The sequence below is a fragment of the Mytilus edulis genome, chromosome 4, assembly GCF_963676685.1.
Source record: "Mytilus edulis chromosome 4, xbMytEdul2.2, whole genome shotgun sequence".
NCBI lineage: Eukaryota > Metazoa > Mollusca > Bivalvia > Mytilida > Mytilidae > Mytilus > Mytilus edulis.
The window spans coordinates 88,916,333-88,940,922 of record NC_092347.1 but is presented as its reverse complement, the minus strand read 5'-3'; the positions used below and the strand labels follow the sequence as shown (position 1 = coordinate 88,940,922).

The window sequence follows — 24,590 nt, the reverse complement described above, 5'->3', positions numbered from 1 at the left end:
TGACAATGCAACTACGTGTATATGCTTGAAATGCAGGGCACAAATATACCGGGATATGAAAAAAGTGATGAACTCACCACAGATAAGACTAGGTACAACAACTTTCCAGCCAAACGATGATAATGATCCCGATTTTTTGGCAGATGAAACATTACCAACAGAACTGATAAGCCCCAAATCTATACAGTTAAACCTTTCATCTACATCTAAATCATATAGACGTTGTACTGTTTGTCAGAAAATTAGCAGTAATCGACATCGACAAGTAGTTGTACCACATGAGGCTCGAAGTCAGGCTTTCATTGAAAAATGTATCGTTATACCAGCAAATAGCAGATATTGTCCAAATCATCTTTTGGGAAACTATTTTACAACAAGAGTTTATTTCAAAGATACCAGAAGTAAACAACACTACACTTTTTAATAGATGTGACATCACTGAACTTTTAGACAGGGTTCGAGGATCATTGACATTAAATGGCAAACTAAACTTTGACTGTGCACACTCATTGCCAGAGGAGGACTACCAGCGACTGACTGGTTTAACAAGGAATCAGTTCGAAGCTGTTGCAAATACAGTTACTGACCTCAGGAAATCTGAAATAAGATCTGTAAAGACATGTTTGGCCATCCTTTTAGTTAAACTAAGGACTGGATTTTCAAATTCAATTTTAGCAACATTATTCTCATTAGAATTACGTCAAATTCAAAGAGCGACGCATGCTGCTAGATCATCTTTGATGAAGTCATCTGTGCCAAAGTTTCTTGGCTTTCAACATATGTCCAACGAAAAGTTCACTAGAGACCACATCACTCCAACAGCAAGAACTTTGTTTGCAGATAATGAACAAGAGACAGGTATTCTTGTTCTTGATGGGACTTATATCTACCTACAGAAAAACAGACATACAAAAACAGACATACAGTATGCATAAAGGGAGATCCTTAGTAAAGTCCATGATGATTGTTGCAACAGACGGGTATATTTTAAATGTCCTCGGGCCATATTATGCTGATGGTCATAACAATGATGCTTCTATCATTAAGCATGTATTTAAGACTAATGCTGACGAGATTAACACATGGATGCACGATGATGATGTCATGGTTGTAGACAGAGGCTTTCGTGATGCGGAAGAATTTTTGAAAAAATTTAATTTCAAAGTTGAGATGCCTTGTTTTCTAAAGAAGGGTGCAAAGCAGCAAACAGTCAATGAAGCGAATACAACACGACCTGTTACTAAAGTGCGCTGGGTAGTGGAGAGTACAAACGGCAGAATCAAACAGTGGAAATTTTTAGATAAAGTGGTTGCCAACCACTACGTTCCACACATTGGGGACTTTGTACGAATTGTATGTGCTCTTGTGAACTGTTTTAGACCGCCTCTCATAAATGATTTTGGCACTGATGATATAGGAAAAGAAATGATTGAAAAGGCACAATTAGACAACCATGTTAGAATATATGTAGAGGAGCACAACCTTTTGAGAAGAAAAACTGTCTACAAAGAAGTTGATGGTGCAACTGAGCTTGATATGTTTCCCAGAATATCTATAGACAATCTAAGACAAATTACAATGGGTATTTACCAAATTAAGTTAGCTAAAAGGTACACGGGTGTCCATCAGGAGGACGACAACTATGCATTGTACATTTGCAAGGATATACCAGATTTGTTGCGAGTAAAAATGCAGTCTCGCCATTCATCTTCTAGATGCTATCATTTGTGGTTGGAGTACGATGAGAATGATGTCAGTGGGTGGTACTGTACTTGTAAAGTTGGGTCACGTATGGTCGGGTGTTGTGCTCACATCGCCAGCGTTGTTTGGTATCTTGGATATCAGAGGTGAAATATTGAGGCTGCTCAATCTGTCAATGCTTCCGGAAAGTTTTCGAGCTCCATACTCAATGTTAAAGATGTTCATGAAGAGTCTGACATGTCTGACGTAAAAAGTGTTGATTCATATGTAGAAGAATGACATTAACCGTGTATATATGAATGACTTTAACAAACTTCTCGTAACTATTGTTGTTGATTCATAAGATGTATATTGCTGTATAATCTAAATTAAATGAAGGTTTCACATTCCATATGTAATCACATTTATATATTTTTTCTTAACAACAAGATTTATTTTATCTGAACTTGTAACGAAAGAAGTGGAAGACAAGATTTGGTATTTTTTCAAATTTTTCAATTTTTCGTCTGGCGTATATACTAAATTTAGTCCTGGTATCTTTGATGAGTTTATTTACAACCACTGGGTCGATGCCACTGCTGGTGGAGATTCATTTCCTCGAGGGTATCACAAGCCCAGTAGTCAGCACTTTTTGTGCTGACATGAATTGTCATTGATATGGTTATATTTATAAATTTACTGTTTACAAATTTTTTAATTTTTTGAAATACTAAGGCTTTTCTACCTCAGGCATAGATTACTTTAGCTGTATTTGGCAAATCTTTTAGGAATTTTGTTTCTCAATGCTCTTCAACTTTGTACTTTATTTGGCCTTTTTAACGTTTTTGGATTCGAGCGTCACTGACGAGTCTTTTGTAGACGAAACGCGCGTCTGGCGTATATAATAAATTTAGTCATGGTATCTATGATGAGTTTATTTGTAACTTTGTCAATTTCCCTTAATACTATTGGAAACAACATTAACATAATGTTCAAGCACGTTAAGATATCTAATCAATTTAAGATGTAGAGTTTTAGTAAAATATTTCATACCAAGTACATTGTTATAATTGTTTGCAATTGTGACAACTATCTACCAGAGACCTTATGTGTTAATTTCAAGAAATCTAGCAATATAATATTTTGTAGAGAAAAATGTAATAGTTCATGGTGATCACCCTTTTTACGCATTTTCCTTATATGCCTTGTTGACGAACACTGAACTTTGCAATCGTTTTTTCGCATTAAAAATGTCCCTGTAATTGATTAACAGTTCCCTAACAGGTAAAAAAATGAATTCTAGAAGCAACAATCATTTGTTACAGAATACTTTGTGATCAGCTTCTCATTTTCAATAGTATTTTTAGTCGCTTTGTGTTTAAATGTAGTTCAACAGTAAGGTATATGCTTTATTTGCTACTCTTACTTTTGTTTATAAAGATAAGTGTCACTTAAAAGTTCTTGTATATTACTGTCAATTTGTTAATACATGTATTACCTAATGTAAAGAACCATAAACAATAATTGTTGACGGAACCATACAAGTCCATGTGAAATTCTATTTATGAGAATGAAAGTGTATGAACAAGATCATTAGTTATGAGTTATTTGTTTGTGAACGTAGATGGTTTAATATGTAATTGACTCTTACCAATACTATGTACAAACGTATGAATAAAATCTGATATAAAAAAAATATCATTACTTTAAATTAACTTTCTTAAATCCATCCATAAATAGCACAAACTACATGTGATTATTATTTAAAGTAAATCAAGCAATGTCGATATGTCAATCTTCTATTCTATGCTTTAGCTTGATGTCAGTATGATAGTTACTGCAAAAAGTTAAAATTGAACTGACTTTTTAATTTCTTCACGTCTTTTATACAGAACTAGAAAATTAGATGTTTAGATATTTGTACAATGAAAATAGTAGTTGTCTTTAATCTAAACATGATTGATAGCTGCTTAGCAACATTTGTGTTGCTATGCAACATATAGACTTCTTACAAAAAACGATTGATAAAGATCAGTATTAGAGTGTACTCGATGCGAAAGAAAATTTTTGAAAAATACCAAAACTCATGCTTGAGATTAAATAAAAGAATCATTATTAAACTGTTGCTAGTTCCACACCAATTTGATTCCTTGTTCGACGGACCCGCCCGCACCTATTTTTTTCAAAACAGATTTTTTTTTTTAAATTTATATTCCCGCTTCCCGCATCCGGAAATGTAATCATGTCCATTTCCCGCACCGTTTTCTTTTTGTAAACATTATAAAAAGATATCAACATTTGTTTTTAAAATCACAGTCTAACCTGTATATATTAACGATTTTAAACATAAAAGCACCCCACCACACTGTAAATATCTGTGAGAATATTTGTATCAGCATGAAACCTATTTATCCAAAGTGGGAGTGCTCCAAAATAAATTTATAACAGCGGAAATACCTATAAAGACTGTAAAGAACAAAAAAAAGGTTTCTTTCCCCCTTACTTATATTCCCTATCAAAAAATGTTCGTTGTTAGAATAAAGTACAAAGAACTTCTGAAGGATTTGCCTTCAACTGCTATTATTTTGTATGCTGGCGAAACAAAACTATCCATAGCCGCTGCATGTTTATGCACCTGTCCTGATTGAATCAGGGGCCTGTCATTCAGCAGTCATCGTTTGTTGATGTTGTTCATTGGTATTTTCCCGTTTGGATATATAAATTAGATCGTTGGTTTTTCTGTTCAAATTTGTGTACGCTAATAATTTTGGGGTCCTTTATAGCTTGTTGTTTGGTCTGTATCAAAGCCATTTGTAAAAGGCCGTACTTTAACCTGTGTTTGTTATTATCAGGTTGAGAACAACCCTCCTTCAGACAAGGGGTAATTTTACTGATATAGAAAAGAAAATAGAAATACCAAGGATTTGTATAGTTCTTCAATACAAAACCTTTGAAAACTTAGAATTTTGTACTCAAAAAGAGGAGAGTTACATCATATTTTAAACATTTTTTTCTAAAAGAGGGGTCCACTTATTTTAAACTGTTAAAGTAAATGTGTTAAGATGGTTAAAGTCCAGGAATATTACAAAATTCTTGGATATGTTTTGACCATTTAATACGAGATAGATGTGTTCTTCGAAAATATGAGCCCCTTTGTACAAACAAATATATTATAACTTACATTGATCTCTAATAAAACATGTAAAAGGAATATTTATAACTTTAAGGGGTTGCCCCCAAAGTGATTATGACTTGGATGGAGAATTGTCTCACTGTCAGTCACACATACATAGACCAAATTTAATTATTTCTTAGTGAACAGGGAAAAATACTTCAGAAATTAAAGAAATGTCAAAGTACAAGTGATAAATCAAGTTTTAATATTGTCAAAACCTACTTCGCCTCAAAAATTTGCAAATTAAATATTTTTTTATTAAAATTTTCAAATCGCTCGCTCGCTCCAAAATTTGGAGTCCAAAAATCTGTAGAACAAGAAATTAAATTGGTGTGGCCTAGGTTCTATTTTTTTTATTGAAACGTTGTTGATAGACATGAACTTCAATTGCAATTACTTTTATTTATTACAGTTATTTATTTTATTATGTAGAGTCATTTTGTTTTTATTTTAATTTGTACAATAAAATGATTGTGCTCACATTTCTTTTTAATTATAATTTTGTGTCTGTTGCTAAGCAATATTTGTGTTGCTATGGTCGATATCAACATCCACAAAAAGAATGGTGATGACTGATCAATCATATCAGTCTAAAAACCAATTTAGATTTTAAATTTACAAAAATTGCTATTTTTTTATATCCCAGAGGAAAAACTGACCAAAGTTTGAACTGTTGCTAGGTTGTTGCTAAGCATTTAAATTCACTGAAATTTAACGTGAACATTCGGTGGTAACTTCAGGTTCCCATAAAGTAAACAATAACATTTGGAATTGAGCTCATTTGTTTAGATAATACTGTCCATAAGAGATAATTTGGCTTTTTAATAAAACCGTTGCTAGGCAACCATCCCTTGACCGGAACATAAAAAAATCAATGTTTTCTATACAAAGGCTATCAATGAGATATAAGCTTATTTTGAGAGGGGACCAAAAACACCCCTTATCATAACTTGTCCTTTAAAAACAATGATTTTATTGTTAGAAGTACGGAAGTAAACATGTTTTACAAAATGAACAAATGTGTTGTTCACAGTAAGAGTACAGAAGTGACAACTTATTACCATACTACATATTTATTAGAGATTTTACATTTCAAAATTATTTAGACAAAATATAACACAAAAAGTGTAAACATTGAATAACTGAAACGCAATACAAATTGTATCAACGGGTCAAATAAACACGAAAAACAGATTTGAGAGTACTCAAATTTACTGAAAAGTAAAATGACAAGAACACCAACCTCCGAGGAAAATTTTAAACGGAAAGTCCCTCAGCGAAAAGCAAAATAAAGAGTTCAAACACAGCAAACGAATGGCTAACAACTGTCATATATGTGACTTAATACAGGATTTTTTCAATGTAGAAAATTGTGGATTAAATTGTTTTTTTAGCTAGCTAAACCTCTCACTTATATAACAGTCGCATAAAATACTATTATATTGACAACGAAGTGTCAATATGAAAGCTACTTTAAAGCCATACTTAATTGATAATAAAAAAAACATGCATCAGAGACTAAAATCAATTTAAACACAACCAAAAGATTTAGTGTATCAACACCGTGAAATACCAAAATTGAAGTATCGACAGGCAGTAATATTGTTAGGATCTAACCTTATAATAAATATGTATCATTTTTTATATATATAAATCTATCTCTAAATAGATGTGTATTTATACATCTAAAATAAATCAAAAAGAATACACATTTAGCTATGTTATATTTGTTGAAGACAAAATTGATGTTAGTGCCAATGTAAACAATTTTCAAAGATCTTATTACAACGTTAATACGATAACATTTGGTCATAATAGAGTTGTAGAGTTTACATGGATCACATAGGGATTTCCACGCTTTTACAGGTTCAGCCAAATTCATCAATAAAATCTGTGGTAACAAAATCCTTGACTTGATAATTTCCCAGTGTTGCATTGATTACGTTCGTTAAAATCTATGACATCACTATAAACACGGTTATAACAAACAGGTTGGGATATATAAACACATCAACCACAGTTCCTCTCGTGAGGGATTTGATATCAGGTCATTATAAAATATACTAGAAGACCATTACTAGTTTCATGCCATATGGTTTTAAATAAATTATATGTCTGTAAATATGTTATGATGCAAAACCCTTTTAGTGATTCAATGTCAATTATATAAATATGCCATTTTTAACGATTTAACAGAAATATCGTAGAGTATATTTTTACAAGCCTCCATTTTATAGCTAAATGAAAAACGTTGAATTTTAACAACAGAAATTCCTAACAAAATAAAACAAGGTATGTCAAGTAGGTAAGCATACAGTACTAACTGTGACTTATCTTATTAATTGTGGCCATAACAACTATATCCACAATGATGGCCCTATATGTCAATCCTTATACCGCCTGTTGCTTATTTAATACACAAGGTATTAACGATGAAAGGAAATTATGACTGCATTGAAGTGTTAAAATTATATAACTTACAGGTAAAAAAGTGTTTCGGGTAAAATGTATGTGTTTCGATTTGTCGGACTGTATTTGCGACTTTTGGAAGTGTTTTCTTAGTTTCACCAGCAACCGGAAGTTGACTTGATAAGTTCGGGTCAAACTTACCAACGTCGGTTCAAATATTATGACGTCGCTGATATGTCCGGTCAAAGTCATTATGGCCCGGTCGACGTATTTGACGTCACAAAGCCGTGATACGGAATGATAAAAAGACCTGAGCACATAATTTTGTTTTTAGAATAAATCTATATCATACTCTAATATAATGCAAACTTTCACAATACCTGCCTTCTTCTTTTGAAAAGGTGTTTTTCAAAAATAAAAATTAAATGAAAATTGTTTATACTTAGACAGTTAGGGAGACTGATTGCATTCAACATTGTTAAACAAATGATTAAGATTATCTTTTGAACTTTAGACAATTCATTATTTCTCTATTGAATAATATAGGGTTATTGCATGAATACTGGGGAATATTGTCCCGAGTAGAATTTTATATTGCACGAGCTTGCGAGTGCAATATATGTTCTATGATCAAATATTATATTGCTATACAATAACCCTTTTATTGTATAGCAATATAATATTTGAAAGTAAAAATTGGTTTTGTCGTTAATGACGTCATGAATTTTGAAGATTTATTGCACTAGTCTAATAGTGCAATATTAGAATTTATTGCACGCTAAATTTTGGTTACTTTCTGTGGGAAATATTATATTACTATGCAATAATATTCATTACAGCAAAATTTGATAATACTTTTATTGTGATATGAAAAAATATTATAATTAGTTTGTGACTAATTTGTTTGTTTCTTCCCTCTGTTCTAATGACTATTTTATAATCTATTTTCAAATAGATTATCTCTAAGTTGTTTTGGTAATTTTGAAATCAAGGAGGAAGTGTTCTTCATCGTCAAGCAAGTGGCACAGTTTACAAACTCTATTTTTTCTAGAAATTTTACATTATCCACCATTTTCTACATTTCTATTTCTAAATTATGACCGCTTACTCGTAACCTAGTGAAGCATTGGAGGTAACAGTTTTCATCATGATTTTTTATTCTAGATATTTTCAAAGATATTCTTATATTTTTCCATAAATTAATTCTTTCAACCAAGGGCTTTAAAGAGTCTATTCATTCAATTCCCTGTAATTATTACCTTTATCTAAAAGGCCTGGGTTGAGGGAAATATTTTTAGCAAATGTTTACCAACAGTTTCGACAATACAATACACAGGACAAAAAGTGACATTATTAATAGACCATAAAAATGTCACAATCTATAGAAGTTTACTTTATTTTTTCTGGGGGAAAAGTTTGGCTGTTAACTGACAGCAATTAGCCGAACTGAAAACACCATAGTTTTTCCCCATACAATTTAATGATATTTGTAGTTTTTCTGAATAATAATAGATTGTATAACTTAGTTATTAAAATTTATTGGAAAAGGAATGATATTAATCATTTTATTTTGTTATGGCTTGTTAAATAACTCGCTTTGTAGTTCCTTTAAACATATATATCATTTGCATGAATATAAGTTATAATTTTAATGATAAAAGAGGGACGAAAGATACAAAAGGGACAGTCAAACTCATAAATCTAAAACAAACTGACAACGCCATGGCTAAAAATGAAAAAGACAAACAGAAAAACAATAGTACACACGACACAACATAGAAAACTAAATAATAAACAACACGAACCCCACCAAAAACTAGGGGTGATCTCAGGTGCTCCGGAAGGGTAAGCAGACGTGGCCATTTATTGGGGTATTTAAGCTTGAGATATTGGCCAATTATCTGGGCCTTAAAACATAAGTTCCCTGCTCCACATGTGGCACCCGTCGTGTTGCTTATGTGATTACAAATCCGGTAAATAGTCTAATTCGGTAGGTCATATTCATGAAAGGGAAGGGGATTGTAGTTACGACGTAAGGAACATATCCGATATCATTTGTGAAACGATTATTCCATAACGGCCAACCAACTCGTGATGGCGTCCGTAAAATTTACGAAGGGATGATTTCAACTTCACCATTTGGAACTCTTGATAATTCATGTAAGAATGCAAACTAACAATTGAATACAATGTACAATCACTTTTTTATTTCTTAAAAAAAAAAAATTTAGTTTACGATTCTCTACTTTGTTTTCAAATGCTAATAATAACTTATCTTTGATTTATTTTTTGTCATTTCTACTCAAGATCATAAACCAAGTTAAAATTAAAAGAATAAGCAACAATAAACAAATAAAAAAATATACCAAAATTAATAAAAACAAATAAAAACATTAAAAAAGAATAAGAATATTAAATTTAAAGACAGAAAAATCGACAATTAATACAAATTTACAGACTATTTAAACATATTATTCTACATTTAAAACTAAAGGCTTTAAAGAGCCTGTGTCGCTCACCTTGGTATATGTGCATAGTAAACAAAGGACACTGATGGATTTATGACAAAATTGTGTTTTGATGATGGTGATATGTTTGTCGATCTTACTTTACTGAACATTCTTGCTGCTGACAATTAGATCTATCTATAATGAACTTGGCCCAGTAGTTAAAGTTGAAAATATTTCGTAAAAATTTACAAAAATTTACAAAATTTATGAACATTGTTAAAATTGATTATAAAGATCTAGATCTTACTTTACTGAACATTCTTGCTGCTGACAAATAGATCTATCTATAATGAACTTGGCCCAGTAGTTAAAGTTGAAAATATTTCGTAAAAATTTACAAAAATTTACAAAATTTATGAACATTGTTAAAATTGACTATAAAGATCTATAACTCCTTAAGAGATCAATTGACCATTTTGATCATGTTGACTTATTCGTAGATCTTTTTTTGCTGTACATTATTGCTGTTTACAGTTTGTCTCTATCTATAATAATATTCAAGATAATAACCAAAAGCTGCAAAATTTTCGTATATTTACCAATTCAGTGGCAGTAACCCATCAACGGGTTGCCTGATTGATCTGAAAATTTCAGGGCGGATAGATCTTGACCTAATAAACAATTTTTGTCCATCAGATTTGCTCTAAATGCTTTTTTTAGAGATATGAGTCAAAAACTGCATATTAATCTACGTACTATTTTAAGAAATGTCGGTCATCTTGGTTTGCGGGCAGGGTCATCGTACACATTTTGTAAACACGATACCCTAATGATGATTGTTGATAAGTTTGGTAAAATTTGTCTAAGTAGTTTCAGAGAAGAAGATTTTTGTAAAAGATTGAAAAATAAACGAAAAATTGTTAAAAATTACTATAAAGAGTAATAACTCCATTTTGGTCGTGTTTGACTGATTTGTAGATCTTATTTTGCGGAACATTATTGCTGTTAACAGTTTATCTCTATCTATAATAATATTCTAGATAATAACCAAAAACGGCAATAATTCCTTAAAATTGCCAATTCAGGTGCAGTCACCGTAGGTTGTCCGATTCATCTGAAAAATTAAGGATTTACTTAGGTGAAATCAAATAAAACAAGAATTTAAAATTGATACTATAAGCTAGTAGAGCATTGGTTTAAGATCAAAATTAGCTAAAAATATTGATAGGCCATGGAGTTCCCTTTCAAGATATTTGATATCTAAAATATGGCGGGAATAGGCTGACTCGAACTTTTACCTTATATCTGCATTGGTATTATTTGTGTCTCAAATCAAAAGAAAGAAAATTAACAGTCTTCCAAAATTTTGGTAAATGACCTTTTATGAGCCAACAAGTCTGATGTGAAAAATTGAATGCGTGTTATGGGGCAAAATATTTTACCTTGTATTGTATGGAAAAACACCAAGGAGTCCGAACATTTGACACAAATTCCAAAACTTTACCTAGGTACATCCTTAAAAGGGCAGATAGATCTTGACCTGATAAACAATTTTACCCCGTACATGTTTAGCCATGGCGTCCATCTATGTTGATTGGCTGGGTCACCGAACACATTTTTTAAACTAGATACCAAAATTATGATTGTGACCAAGTTTTGTTAAATTTGGCCCCGTAGTTTCAGAGAAGAAAATTTTTGTAAATGTAAAAGTTAACGACGACGGACGACGACGGACGCCAAATGATGAGAAAAGCTCACTGGGCCCTTTGGGCCAGGTGAGCTAAAAAGGTAAATTTTAATGAAACATACAAACTGGAAACATCAACCCTGATTGATTTTTACAGGAAACATAATTAGCCAAAACATCAACTTATGTTTTAAGGCCCAGATAATTGGCCAATATCTCAAGCTTAAATACCCCAATAAATGGCCACCATTAGATTTTGACCATACAACAGGGTGGACATCATTAAGAGCATGTCCCATGTTGTACAGTATCTTGCTAGCAGACATCAATTATTACTTGATTCACACATTTTTACATATATGTCAGTATCAAAACAGGAATCATGATTAAACCGGTTTATATATTACACTTAGATGATTGATACGAAAAATTTGTGAAATCTTCCTTAAAAACTATAACAAGACACGTTCAAGTATGTTGTCCCTTTCAAATATTGTCATTTAAAGTAAACGATTTAAAATCCATGGACTTGATATTATGTATCATCATTTAGAATGTTTAGAGTTTATTTTTTGTCTAAACACCCTGTAAGTATGTATTAAAGTGACCTCCGAAGACTGCCGACGTTTATATAAACCGGTATAAACATAGATGGCTAACTCGTGCAATTAGGTTTTTTTAAAGTCTGTTTAATTTTATATCAGAATTTAAAAATAAATGTTAATCATCGTCTTTTAATACATGTACAACGATCATTTTTTTTTATGATCGAATCAGTCAATCGCATGGTTTACCATTGTTTCACGTTCAATGTTGATATAATTTTCCTTTTAAAAACAGAACAAGCATAATTCATGTGTAAACCATTTCTAGCTGCGGTTTAAAATTGAAGGTCACATGAAAACGGTTCAATGAGGTCAAATTATTCACTAACAAGTGAATAATTTTTCAGTAATATTTTTTTTTTTAATTATTTTTACTTGTTCACTTCAATTAATAATTGAACATAATCATATAATGTTTTTTATGTATCTCGTTGCTAATGTCCCTTTAATATAATTTCTTTACTGACATTTTTTACTGATAATTCCAATTATATCACCAGTATATAGTATACATACCAAAGAATAATTGCATTTGCACATTTTGAAAGAAAGTCAATCAATACAATATTTTGAAAATGGTAAATTAAATCTCACCATGACATGCACACTGGCTAAGGGTTTTACTGAAGTCATCTGAAAATAATAAAGATCTAGTATTAACAATATTTGACGAAAAAAAAATGACTTTTAGGATGTTGTATTCATCCGATGCCTTTTCTGTATGTATCTTCATCAGGAAAGCTCAAACTCGAATTTTAAAAAACCAAAGCATTGTAAATATCGAAACACACGAAAATCTATATGGCATAAGGAGACCTAAAATAAGAGAAGATGAAATTGGCCTGCATTTCAAGAACTTTTCAATTTGAAATTTGAAGCCAGACACATATACTAGTGATATGAGGAAATGGAAATCTACCAAATTTCAAACTTATCGTCAAAATTCATCTCATTATACTGTATCATCTTGTTTGTTGTTCGTATTGTAGCGCGCAAGGAGTTTTGATGATAGAGGGTATCAATGACCACCAAAATCTCTAAACACTATAATAGATGAAACTATACAATTCCACAATCCTTATTCTTAACGATTTGCGAAAAACAAATATGTCGGACATGATCCAACGACAACAACTGTACAACAGGTTCCTGCTTTTGGTCTGACACATAACGAATGTGGTGGGGTTTAACATGTTTGTAAACACTCACTAGTCCACTTGAACTGCACAATGGTGTAATAGCAAAACCTTAGACTAGATATCAAAAGCAGAAAAAGAGTCTAGATTGAAGTCGTCGATGTAGGTAATATCGAAGAAAAGATCAAGATAAATCAATTATTGTGTTCAATTAATGCTTTAATAGATAAAGTTTGTCATATATAAAGTTACTACTGAATTGAATGTTAATCATTTCGACTACCGTCGCCTTATCAGTGTCGTCATCGTGAATGTATACGTGTTGCTTTATTTATATAAGGCTGACTACATACATGAAGTTCTTAGAAAGAAAGAAAAGAAGTTAGTAGTATACTTTCCACTATATAACGTAACGGTACCCAAATTGCACCGAGTACCCAAATTGCACCTATTTAGCAAAACTAGCAGCGAAAATCTTACAAGATTTTCTAGAGACTAAACAATTGTTTTTTTTATGATTTGATACTAATCACATCTTTCAACATAGGTAAAACTATTTAGATATGCACAAAACGTTCACAGTATCTATCAACAGATGAAGTATTTACTGAAAAAGCAAAATGTACTGAAACGTCGCCATGCGACGTCATCAAAACGTCATCTTTTCAAAATGAGCAAATACAATATGTTACAAGTATCCATTTAAAAAATAATGAAGAGTAAGCATGGACTAATATCCAATTGTTCAAAATATTTAAAGAAATTAAACAAAAGCTCTGTTATTAGACTTTTGACTATGTGAATTTAAGCATGGATGCAATTTGGGTACTCCTAATTTCAGAATCATTGATGGTTTGGAGGTCAGTTTAGACCAATTTTTCTATGATTCCATATGGAATAAAAATCAAATTGGTGTACCTTTATAATAAAGAAGGATAGGGCTACAAAATAAACACAGAATGGACATTTTTGTCTTCATCATAAAAAAACGTAGATGAAAAAACTGTCAAAATAGGTGCAATTTGGGTACCGTCACGTTATAGATATTTAGAAATTGACAATGATGGTCGATTTAAAACAACTTTTTCGACACAAGAGATGATTTCAGCTTTGAAATTGTGAACTTTCCATTTCTATACATAAAGCAAAACGTAAAATAACAAAAATTACGAACTCCAATGAATATGGAAATTTGTAAATATACAGTCCCTAATCAAATAGCAAAAAGTTCAAAAGAATGTATAACAACTGTCATATTACTGACTGCGTTTCTTTATGTAGAGAATTTCAGCAGTGCCTTCATACGGCATGTACGGAGTGTATATCTCTCATTTGATACGATAATCCAAGATTTGTATATACTACCATGATTACCTCGATAGAGGTTGCTGATCAAAAGGAAATATTACACAAATAGTTTTAAACGGTGAAGTTGAAATCATCTCTTCTTAAGTTTCACGGACGTCATCCTGAGTTGGTCTATCGCTGTGGACTATCCGTTCCAAGGTAATAGCGGATATGTTCTTTATGTCGTAACTGCAGTCCCGTCATCTTTTCCCGAATGTGATCTTCCAATCAGAATTATAACCAGGTTTGTACTAACATGAGCAACAGGACTGCTGACACATATGGAGCAGGATCTGTTTAACTTTACAGAGCACGTGAGATCAATCCCAGTATTTTGTTGGGTCCGTTCTGCTCAGTCTTTGGTTTTTTATGATGTTTTTTGTAAAGTTTTCTTTGTCTGTTGGGTTTTTTTCTATTTTAGCCATGACTTTGTCAGTTTATTTTCTACATATGTGTTTGAATGTCGCCGCTCTAGTATCTTTTGCCTCTCTTTTACAATGTAGCAAGTAAATTGTTAAGTTAAAACTATGGATTGACCAGAATCGGTATTTTTTTACATAGATAGGTATGAATACAATAAAATTATTAACTTAAAGTTCATGTAGAGAAAACAGTATTGGTTATAATGTACGAAGAAATAGTTGCGATTATCGAATTCATAAATGTTATTTGAATTAACTTCAAATCCTCCCTCACTGCCATAATAACTTCTATTTCATTTCCCAAAATATTTTTCGTTAATGCTCCCCAATTAGATTATCGTAATCTGATGCCAAAAGGAATTATTTCACGACATATCAGACTTTTAAAAGAACAACTATCTAATATAATCACTGACACAGGTTGTGTGTAGTGATTGAATGCGGTTTTCATAATCCTTTTGCATGTCAATGCGTAAAGTTCATAAATTAAACAAGCAATAAATTTTATTGAATATTTACATTTTTGTAAATTTCAAAACCAGCATGGTTACATGTAATTATTCAACTTTCGTCTCCAATATAGCGACAACATTGGTGTATTAAAAGCTATTTAATCTAGTCCCCATTATTAAAAACCTTATTTGATAAAGGTTAGTATAGACACAAGAATCTTTCATATTCGTACTGCAAATAAATAAACTAGTAAAATCAATAGTCCTCTCTTATACTCAATTGTGTCAATATCAGTTCTATTACTTACCTAGTTGTGTATGTTGATTTTTCAGGATTTTATCTTGTGCCAACATCCTCTGCAAATGTAAAACGATATAGAGTGTTTTTTCTTTTATAAGAATATTGTTTTATTACAGGTAACGATTACAAAACAAGTATCGGTTCCCTCTGATTTTGGTCAAAAGCCAAATCCAAAAGTTAACAAAATTAATGTATGGCCGAATTAAATAGAGTTACAACCTTTTCCTCATGAACACTTATGCATGCATTCCATGTCATTTTAGTAGGTTCGTAGTATATATATTTCCCTGAGAAGTAGATCAATTACCCTAAACTCATTTAAAGTAAAACGTACGTCTTTAAAATTATTTGAATATTATAAATTATGTACTCTAAAGTATCAATCAATGTCTTAACAAAGTTCTGGTATCTTATCTGCCCAATTCCAAACCAAAGTTTTCATTGAGTTTAGATTGGACACAAACATTTTCGTGAAAAGTAAAAATATAAAAGATTATTTAACACACCAGGCTAATATCAGAAGCATTCAAATCATATAAGTTTGAATAAAGACATACGCACACAGCGCTTCCCATTGGCACAGAATGTCATATCAGATATTTATAAAGATGAAATAAAAAGCGAGCTCCTTTCAGTAGATATAAACAAGACCCAAATTTGCATTAAAACGACTTAAAATTTATTCAGTCATTGTCCAAAAACTGGAAACTCCACCCTTTTTCATGAATAAATTCCCATAATCCAAAATATAGGAAACTTACGTCACTATATATAAACAATTCACAAAAGTAACATGACAATTGGTCAAATTAATATTGAGTTACAAAATGGAAAAAACCCCAAATCATTTGATGAATGAAATTCCATTACTCGGAAACATAAAATCTAGAAGAGGTTTTCAGTTAATGACTGACGTGTTGACGACGGACGGAGGGGCGGATAACGGAATACCATAATAAGAAACGAAATACCATAATAAGAACCGTCTTTAACGACAGGCGAATAAAAAATGTTTTCTGTTACATCTACCAATTAACTTACTTTGTCTTTTTCTTCCACGTCTTTCTCTAACTGAGCTATTTTATTTAAGAGCAAGATTTCAATTTTCTTTATTTCATTGTTGATTTTTGTAAAATTCTCATCTGTTCTTGTTCCTATCAGTTTTGCATATTCAGCTAATACATGTGTCTGTTGATGAATAATCTCATTTACTAATTCAAGACCAACAGTTGTTCCGCTTAAAAATTGTTCACCTAAAGAAACACACCTTGGATGTTAAGTTAAATAAGTAAAAAAAACCTTCTTATACAAGAATGAAAAATTATTTGAATGTTAAACAAATTAAGATAGTAAGAAATGGTTATAGCATTTTACATAGGAACAGCTGAACTTTTGAAACATTTTAATCCACATCAGATGTTTGGTAAGCTAGGCTTGTTTTGGTCAATCGCTAGTTTTATATCCAAAGCGTTGTTATAGTTTTTAGTCTTTTTATCGTTTAACATTTTGCCAATGATGATGTCTGTAGTTATTGAATTTTCTTTAGCCTCCTTTGAATCCTCTTTTTTTTTGTTATATCTATAGCACCTTGTTAATTGAATAAAGTCATTTGCCATGTACTCATATTACTTATATCTCTGGACCCGTCTGCATAAAACATTTTAACTTCAAAGGTAACAGCTAAAGAAATACATGTATAAACAAATATATAAATTTTGTTTTGTGCAATCATTAAGGAAAGTGAAATATTGGAATGAAAATTCGCTTTAAGCAGACAGACAGTATGGTTCAATTCTGACAAAATAAGTTAAAAAAACCATTATTGATGAATTACTCACATGCCAGTGACTAAATCGACCTCATTGAATCCGTATTAATGTGAACCTTTATTTGACCCCTTTCTAGAAATGAATTACGCATGAATTATACGTGTTCAATTATTAAAAGGAAACGAATGTCAGCATTAAAAGTGAAACAAAGGTAAGCCAATTGACTGACTGATTCTGTCCACACAAACTCATTCTAATACAGGTAAAAACGATAATTTATTTATGTTTAACCTATAACATGGACTCAAACAGACATAGAAATATCCAATTGCAAGAAGTCGATATATATTCTCTTGTGGACAGTTGTCTCATTGGCGATCATACCATATCTTCTTTTTTATATAGTTATGTTTATGTTAATATACACCTTATCGCCAATCCTCGCTGACCCGGCCGATTGAACTTTTGACGCATACAACAATTACTTTTCCATTGTTGCGTCAGATATTTTGTTTTATGACGTCAAAATTTTACGGGAACCTGTGTGATATCCAGTAATGGCGGACAAATAGCGATAAGGTGTATTGTAGCATGTTTCTCTATTGTCATAAAAATTCATAATATCTAATAAAATTAATAAATTTAGCTAACAAAGTCCTTATATTTCAATAAGGTAACTTTATTTGTTAGTGGAAAATTGTTTTAATGTTAATTAGGCTTAAATTAAAAATTGTTTGCTTTCCCCTCTCTGTGATTAAAGTAAGATAACTCTGGTCACTTTTCCTAACATTCAATCATTATGGGAAAATGATATAGTTCTATTTTCATTTATAGTCTTTTTCAGAAAAGTTCTAATTGTTTTGGGTAGGTCCCAACTAAAATTTTACACTCTAGCATTCGGCATCAGTAAGAAGCTTCTGGAATAAAGTGGTGGCTATGGTGTACTGTTTTGTGTTTGTGCGTAGGTGTGTTTGTGTTAGGCGTTATTACACTTCTTTCATGTATTTGTCTTAGGAATCGAGTAAAGCAGATAAGTAACATCAGCTTTCTGCTTCATTTGAGTTCTGGCATAATGGTATACACCATATCGATCTTAGAAACAAATGCCTTTACGAGTAGAAGGACGAATGCTGTTGGACATTTTTTTATGCATATCACAACTTGAAACAGTGTATTCTTGACAGCACAATTAATGTTTATCACCGGCATAGTGTACTTCAAATTAAAAGTAGGAAAAAAACGGGTTTTTTTAATAATTTCCAGGATATGGCTTTAATAGAGAGCAATTTCATGAATACTTGGAAGATGCTTTTTCTGTGACATAGTCAATTGTTTCAGAATATTTCCCCCTATATACCTTAATGGTATATTAAGGTATAATAAAGGACATTTTTCTTCTGAAACGAGTGCCTGTGATCTGGATTTAGAGCAGTTTGTCTCATTGCTCTAAGAAAGTTAAAGATGATGAAGGCAGATTTGACCTTGCTTAATTTTGACGTATAAACACGGTATGAATACTTACAGATAACAAAAACATATTTATAAGATAACAAAATACCTCTTTATATTGGTATATATTAATCTTAAACATTTTAAAACAAATCAAGAAATTATAGATATACATAAATGTCTTTGATAAACTAATGAAAATTACAAGTATCTAGTACATTACAGGTTTTGTAACGATTTTAAATTCAATAAAAAAAAATGCATGTTTAAGATAAAATTATAACCCTGTTCAAGGTAGACAATCAACATATTGACTTTATGAAACTGAACATAGACTCATAGTTCAAAGGAATATAACTCTTGTATACAAATGACACCTCAATCGAGTTATTTAGCTGCGAATTTGTACGCCACCTTCATATATAAACATTCTAAATTATCAATATAACCACAAGTTGTTAATCTATAGATACTGACGACTAATGAATGCTAACCACAGTAAAGAATATTTGTTTGAAATTTTTTAACACTTACTCAGAAAAATGCTCGAACTACTTGATTTTCAAAGCTCATAATTAACGTGTTTACACACTGATATAAAATGGTTGTCAAACATTACAACCCTGTAATCGTATAAGACACTATACATCTCGTGTGCTTGCATTAACTTATCCAAAAATATATTTATTGCAAGCCTAAATATTTCGACATGTTTACATTTTATAAATCTAATTGTGTCACAAATTCCGGTTAAGATTTGACTAAATACCAATATCCTGATATCGTCAGGTAAATATGCCATGTATTGTGTTATGTGGTCATCGTTAGTTTTTGAAGGTCATCTCGATAGTTGATTAGATGGTGTCTACCCAAAAATACACACGAAATTCTGATATATATTATCTTGTTTATGAATTGTTAACTGTTTATTTCCGGCTTTTTAAAATTTAGATATGTGTTTGAGTATGTTATAAATCAAATATGAAAATTTGAATCAAATCAGTGACCCTTCACCATGTTAACGTTTTCTTTAAACTTAACCTCCTTTGCATTTTCTATTTATTAGTTTATAAAACATAAGATTTTGTTTTGAATTATATCTATAGCACCTTGTTAATCAATTAGTTAATTTGACATGTACTCATTTTATGTATTACATCCCAGCTCCTTTGTTCTAACATGGATGATCTGAGCCGGATCACCCCTACCAGATCACCCCAGTTTGAGTTTCTTTGTTATGCATGCTTTCCATTGTTCTGTAACATTTTGGCGGGAATGTCAAATCCACTATAAAACTTATAATTAATTATTCGGAAAAGACTATCTATCAAAATTCACGTAGAAAAAATCCAGTGTATATGCTGGGATTCGATCTCAAGAAGTTTAGCATATCAAGCCACGAAACATACCACTACACCAGGAGGACTGCATACGAAATAATAATAATTTGACATACTTAAAGGAAGCAAGATCTTTTTATAAGTGGGGCGAGTTGTCAGACCTTTATTCAGTGGGGTTTTAACCTTTTTCGTTAATAAGTGAGTTTTCAGACTGATTGTTCAATTTGATTTTACACTTTTTCAAAGTGGGGCAAGTCGGTAAACAAGATTGAGACGATTTTTTTATAAAGTGGCGATATAATGTGGGCCGATTGGCAAGTGGGGCGAGTTTACATTGTTTGATATCTACTCATCGTGTTTGGGGGTCAAAAAGGGTATACATCATATAGTAATATATAAAGTATATTGTTATGGTTGTGTGGCGTTCTAAACTAGATTTTATGAATTGTAAATGGTTTTTCGTCTAATCTAAAACAGCTGGGATGTAAAATAGTTATCCCAGTCGGACTTGGTGTGTCAGTGTTAGATCACCCTCTGGCCTCCGGCCATCGGGGTGATCTTACACTGGCACACCGCGTCCTTGTGGGATAACTATTAATTACTCTTGGCGCGTATGCATATAACAACTCAACTTAAGTGTTCCTTAAACTTTGATTTTCACTAAAAATTTCCTTAGTTAGGTGAAATTCTTAAGTCGCATGCATACAATTGCGTAAGTCTACACTTAACTAAGGAAAACTTAAATTGGAACCTTTCTCTAATTACCGTATGATATAAGTTATCTCATCGCATGAACTCGTCCGGGCAAAAGTTTGTTTTGATTAGTTACATTAATTGAACAATACATTATTGTATAAAGAACTGGGGTTAAATTGATGTTGGTGTGTAAAACAATTCGTAAATGCGTAAACAACTAAAATAGCTAAACAAATTGTCGTACAAGAGAAAAGATTGTTTCTATGGCCGAGCGTGGGAGGAAAAAATATGTATATTACTAAACGTCCCCCTATTTTTACTTAAAAAGAGATGGAAGGAAACTGATTGATTCATATATGTTTGCTACAAATCCAGTAGAAAATATGTCATGCATGTTCCCCACAAGAACAAATTAACAAATTTGCGTATTGCCATATATTTGGCTTAAAAGTTATAATGCCGATGAATTCACACTAGGTTTAAGAAAAAGTTCAGCTATCATCGAAAACTGGCGAGAAGTACTTTCTTAACCAAAACAAACATTATATTGGAATTTATAGCAACAATTTGTTACAGATACACAATAATTTATTCAGGTTAGAGTCCTCCTTCTATGGAAAATTTGCCATATTCTCGTTTACAGTAATATATCACTAAATATAGACAAATAATATAAATCTCCTGAATTGCACGGAATAGGTCGTCAACCGTCTTGATTTTTTCCCGATTAGTGAAAATATTATTATGTAAAAAAAAACTCAATATAATTGAAAATTAAACCGAGGTCCCCTAAAGAAATCAGAATTTTGGACGCCTAAAGATCTTCATCGCTTCATCGCTTCACAGTTGTTTTTCATTAATAGTTATCCCATAAGGACGCAGTGTGTCAGTGTAAGATCATTCCGATGGCCGGAGGCCAGAGGGAGATCTTACACTGACACACCAAGTCCGAATGGGATAACTATTTTACATCCCAGCTGTTTTAGATTAGCCGAAAAAACATTTACAATTCATAAAATCTAGTTTAGAACGCCACACAACCATTATTATATACTTTATATATTACTATATGATGTATACCCTTTATGACCCCCTAACACGATGAGTAGATATCAAACAATGTCAACTCGCCCCACTGGCCTATCGGCCCACACTATATCGCCACTTTATGAAAAAATCGCCCCACTCTTGTAACCGACTCGCCCAACTTTAAAAAAGTGTAAAATCAAATTGAACAATCAGTCTGACAACTTATTTAATTAACGAAAAGGGTTTAAACCCCACTGAGTAAAGGTCTGCCAACTCGCCCAACTTATAAAAATATCTTGCTTCCTTTAGGTATGTTAAATTTCTAATAGTTCGCATCCAGTCGTCCTGGTGAAGTGGTATGTGTCGTGGCTTGATATGCTAAAAGTCTTGAGTTCGAATCCCAGCATATACACTGGATTTTTTTCTACGTGAATTTTGATAGATAGTCTTCTCCGTATAATTAATTACAAGTTTTATAGTGGATTTGACATTCCCGCCAAAATGTTACAGAACAAAGGAAAGCATGCATAACAAACTGGGGTGATCTGGTAGGGGTGATCCGGCTCAGATCATCCCTGTTAGAACAAAGGAGCTTGGATGTAATTTGTTTGATGTGTTTTATCATTTCATTTTGCCATTTGATTAGAGAGTTTCCATTTTGAATTTCCTCGGAGTTCAGTATTTTTGTGATTTTACTTTTTTCATTATTTAATACTTTAATGATCTAGCGGTAACAATTGGTACATACAAGGCGATGTATTTTATAAATCTATCATTTGATGTACCTTTTCTGTATACACAATATATAGACTGTGTAAAGTTTGTAGAATTAAATTATTAAAACTACGCTCTTTTATCTCTTAATTTTGTGTATTATGGGTGATTTGACGACAATAACAATTACATCCCATCTCCTTTGTTCTAACAGGGGTGATCTGAGCCGGATCGTCCCTACCAGATCACCCCAGTTTGAGTTTATTTGTTATGCATGCTTTCCTTTGTTCTGTAACATTTTGGCGGGAATGTCAAATCCACTATAAAACTTATAATTAATTATACGGAAAAGACTATCTATCAAAATATCAAAAATCCAGTGTATATGCAGGTATATGCAGTGTATATGCAGGGATTCGAACTCAAGACCTTTAGCATATCATGCCACGACACATACCACTACACCAGGAGGACTGGATACAAACTCACAGTAATTAAAATTACTTAAAGGAAGCAAGATCTTTTAATAAGTGGGGCGAGTTGGCAGACCTTAATTCAGTGGGGTTTAAACCTTTTTCGTTAATAAGTGAGTTGTCAGACTGATTGTTCAATTTGATTTTACACTTTTTCAAGAGTGGGGCTATTTTTTTATAAAGTGGCGATATAGTGTGGGCCGATATGCAAGTGGGCGAGTTGACATTGTTTGATATCTACTCATCGTGTTCGGGGGTCATAAAGGGTATACATCATATAGTAATATATAAAGTATATTATAATGGTTGTGTGGCGTTCTAAACTAGATTTTATGAATTGTAAATGTTTTTTTCGTCCAATCTAAAAGAGCTGGGATGTAAAATAGTTATCCCACTCGGACTTGGTGTGTCAGTGTTAAATCACCCTCTGGCCTCCGGCCATCGGGGTGATCTTACACTGACACACCGTGTCCTTGTGGGATAACTATTAATGATCGTAAATATTTAGCGCTACACAAAATTAAAGGGGCATTGGGTGTTTTAAATTCGCCGATATGACTCAAATTCTCATATTTGATTTATAAAATACAACAACGTATAACCAAATTCTAAAAAGTCTAAAATAAACAATTTACAAGACCTGTGCTTGATAATATGTATCATCGTTTCGAGTGTATTTAAGTCTTTGCTCCATCTAATTATCTACAGAGAGAAGACTGCAGACGGTCATTAAAGCGATAAAAACATAGATGAAGATAAATAGCTAGCGAACTCCTGCCATTTTTTCTATTTGATACTGTTAATCTTCAATTTTATCTATATAAAGAAGTTAAAGTGGATCGAATCGGTCAATCAAATGATTTACCTTTGTTTCACTTTCAATGTTAACTTTGATTTCCTTTTAATAACTAAACACGAACAATATATGCTTAATCTATTTGTAGCTTAGGGGTTCAATTAAAGGTCACATGCATACGGATTCAATAAGGTTAAACTATTCACTTGCACTCTGTTGTCACACACCTTACCGGATAGCTCAAACTGACGCCAAACGGATAAAAAAAAGTTGTCCGTTGACAAATTTTTCATCCGTTCGGAGTCCGATGGAGTACTTGCCAAATAAAACGGACGCGTAACGAATCAAATTCCGTACAGTAATCGTTTCCGTTCCGGAACTATTGTCAATTACTCCATAAGTGTATAGTAGTATGCGGATCGGAGCAAGAATTGTCGGGGAGTTTGGTAACGAATGCATAACGGACACACGCAGGATTTAATAACGTACGGGAAACGGAAACGTATCGGACAGAACATTAACGGATGTCGAACGTACATCAAACGGACATCGATATACATGATGTGTGTGCAAATATAGCGCTACTCAGAATCGGAAAATTTTGAAGCAATGTTTTTATTTATTCTATCAAAGTTGAAGTTAATATTTTAAATCTGTTAA

At 32.1% G+C, this 24,590-nt stretch overlaps 1 protein-coding gene across 1 annotated transcript in view; it reads right to left on the bottom strand.

Annotated features, from left to right (window-relative positions):
- Positions 1-24,590, bottom strand: part of LOC139520936 (serine/threonine-protein phosphatase 6 regulatory ankyrin repeat subunit C-like) — a 64,092-nt gene that overhangs the window by 9,983 nt on the left and 29,519 nt on the right. Inside the window, exons 5-7 of the mRNA XM_071314037.1 lie at positions 16,706-16,917; positions 15,672-15,720; positions 12,601-12,639 (exon numbers count right to left, since the gene is read on the bottom strand). Of these exons, the coding sequence (XP_071170138.1) occupies positions 12,601-12,639; positions 15,672-15,720; positions 16,706-16,917 (300 nt within the window). The remainder of the gene's footprint in view (positions 1-12,600; positions 12,640-15,671; positions 15,721-16,705; positions 16,918-24,590) is intronic.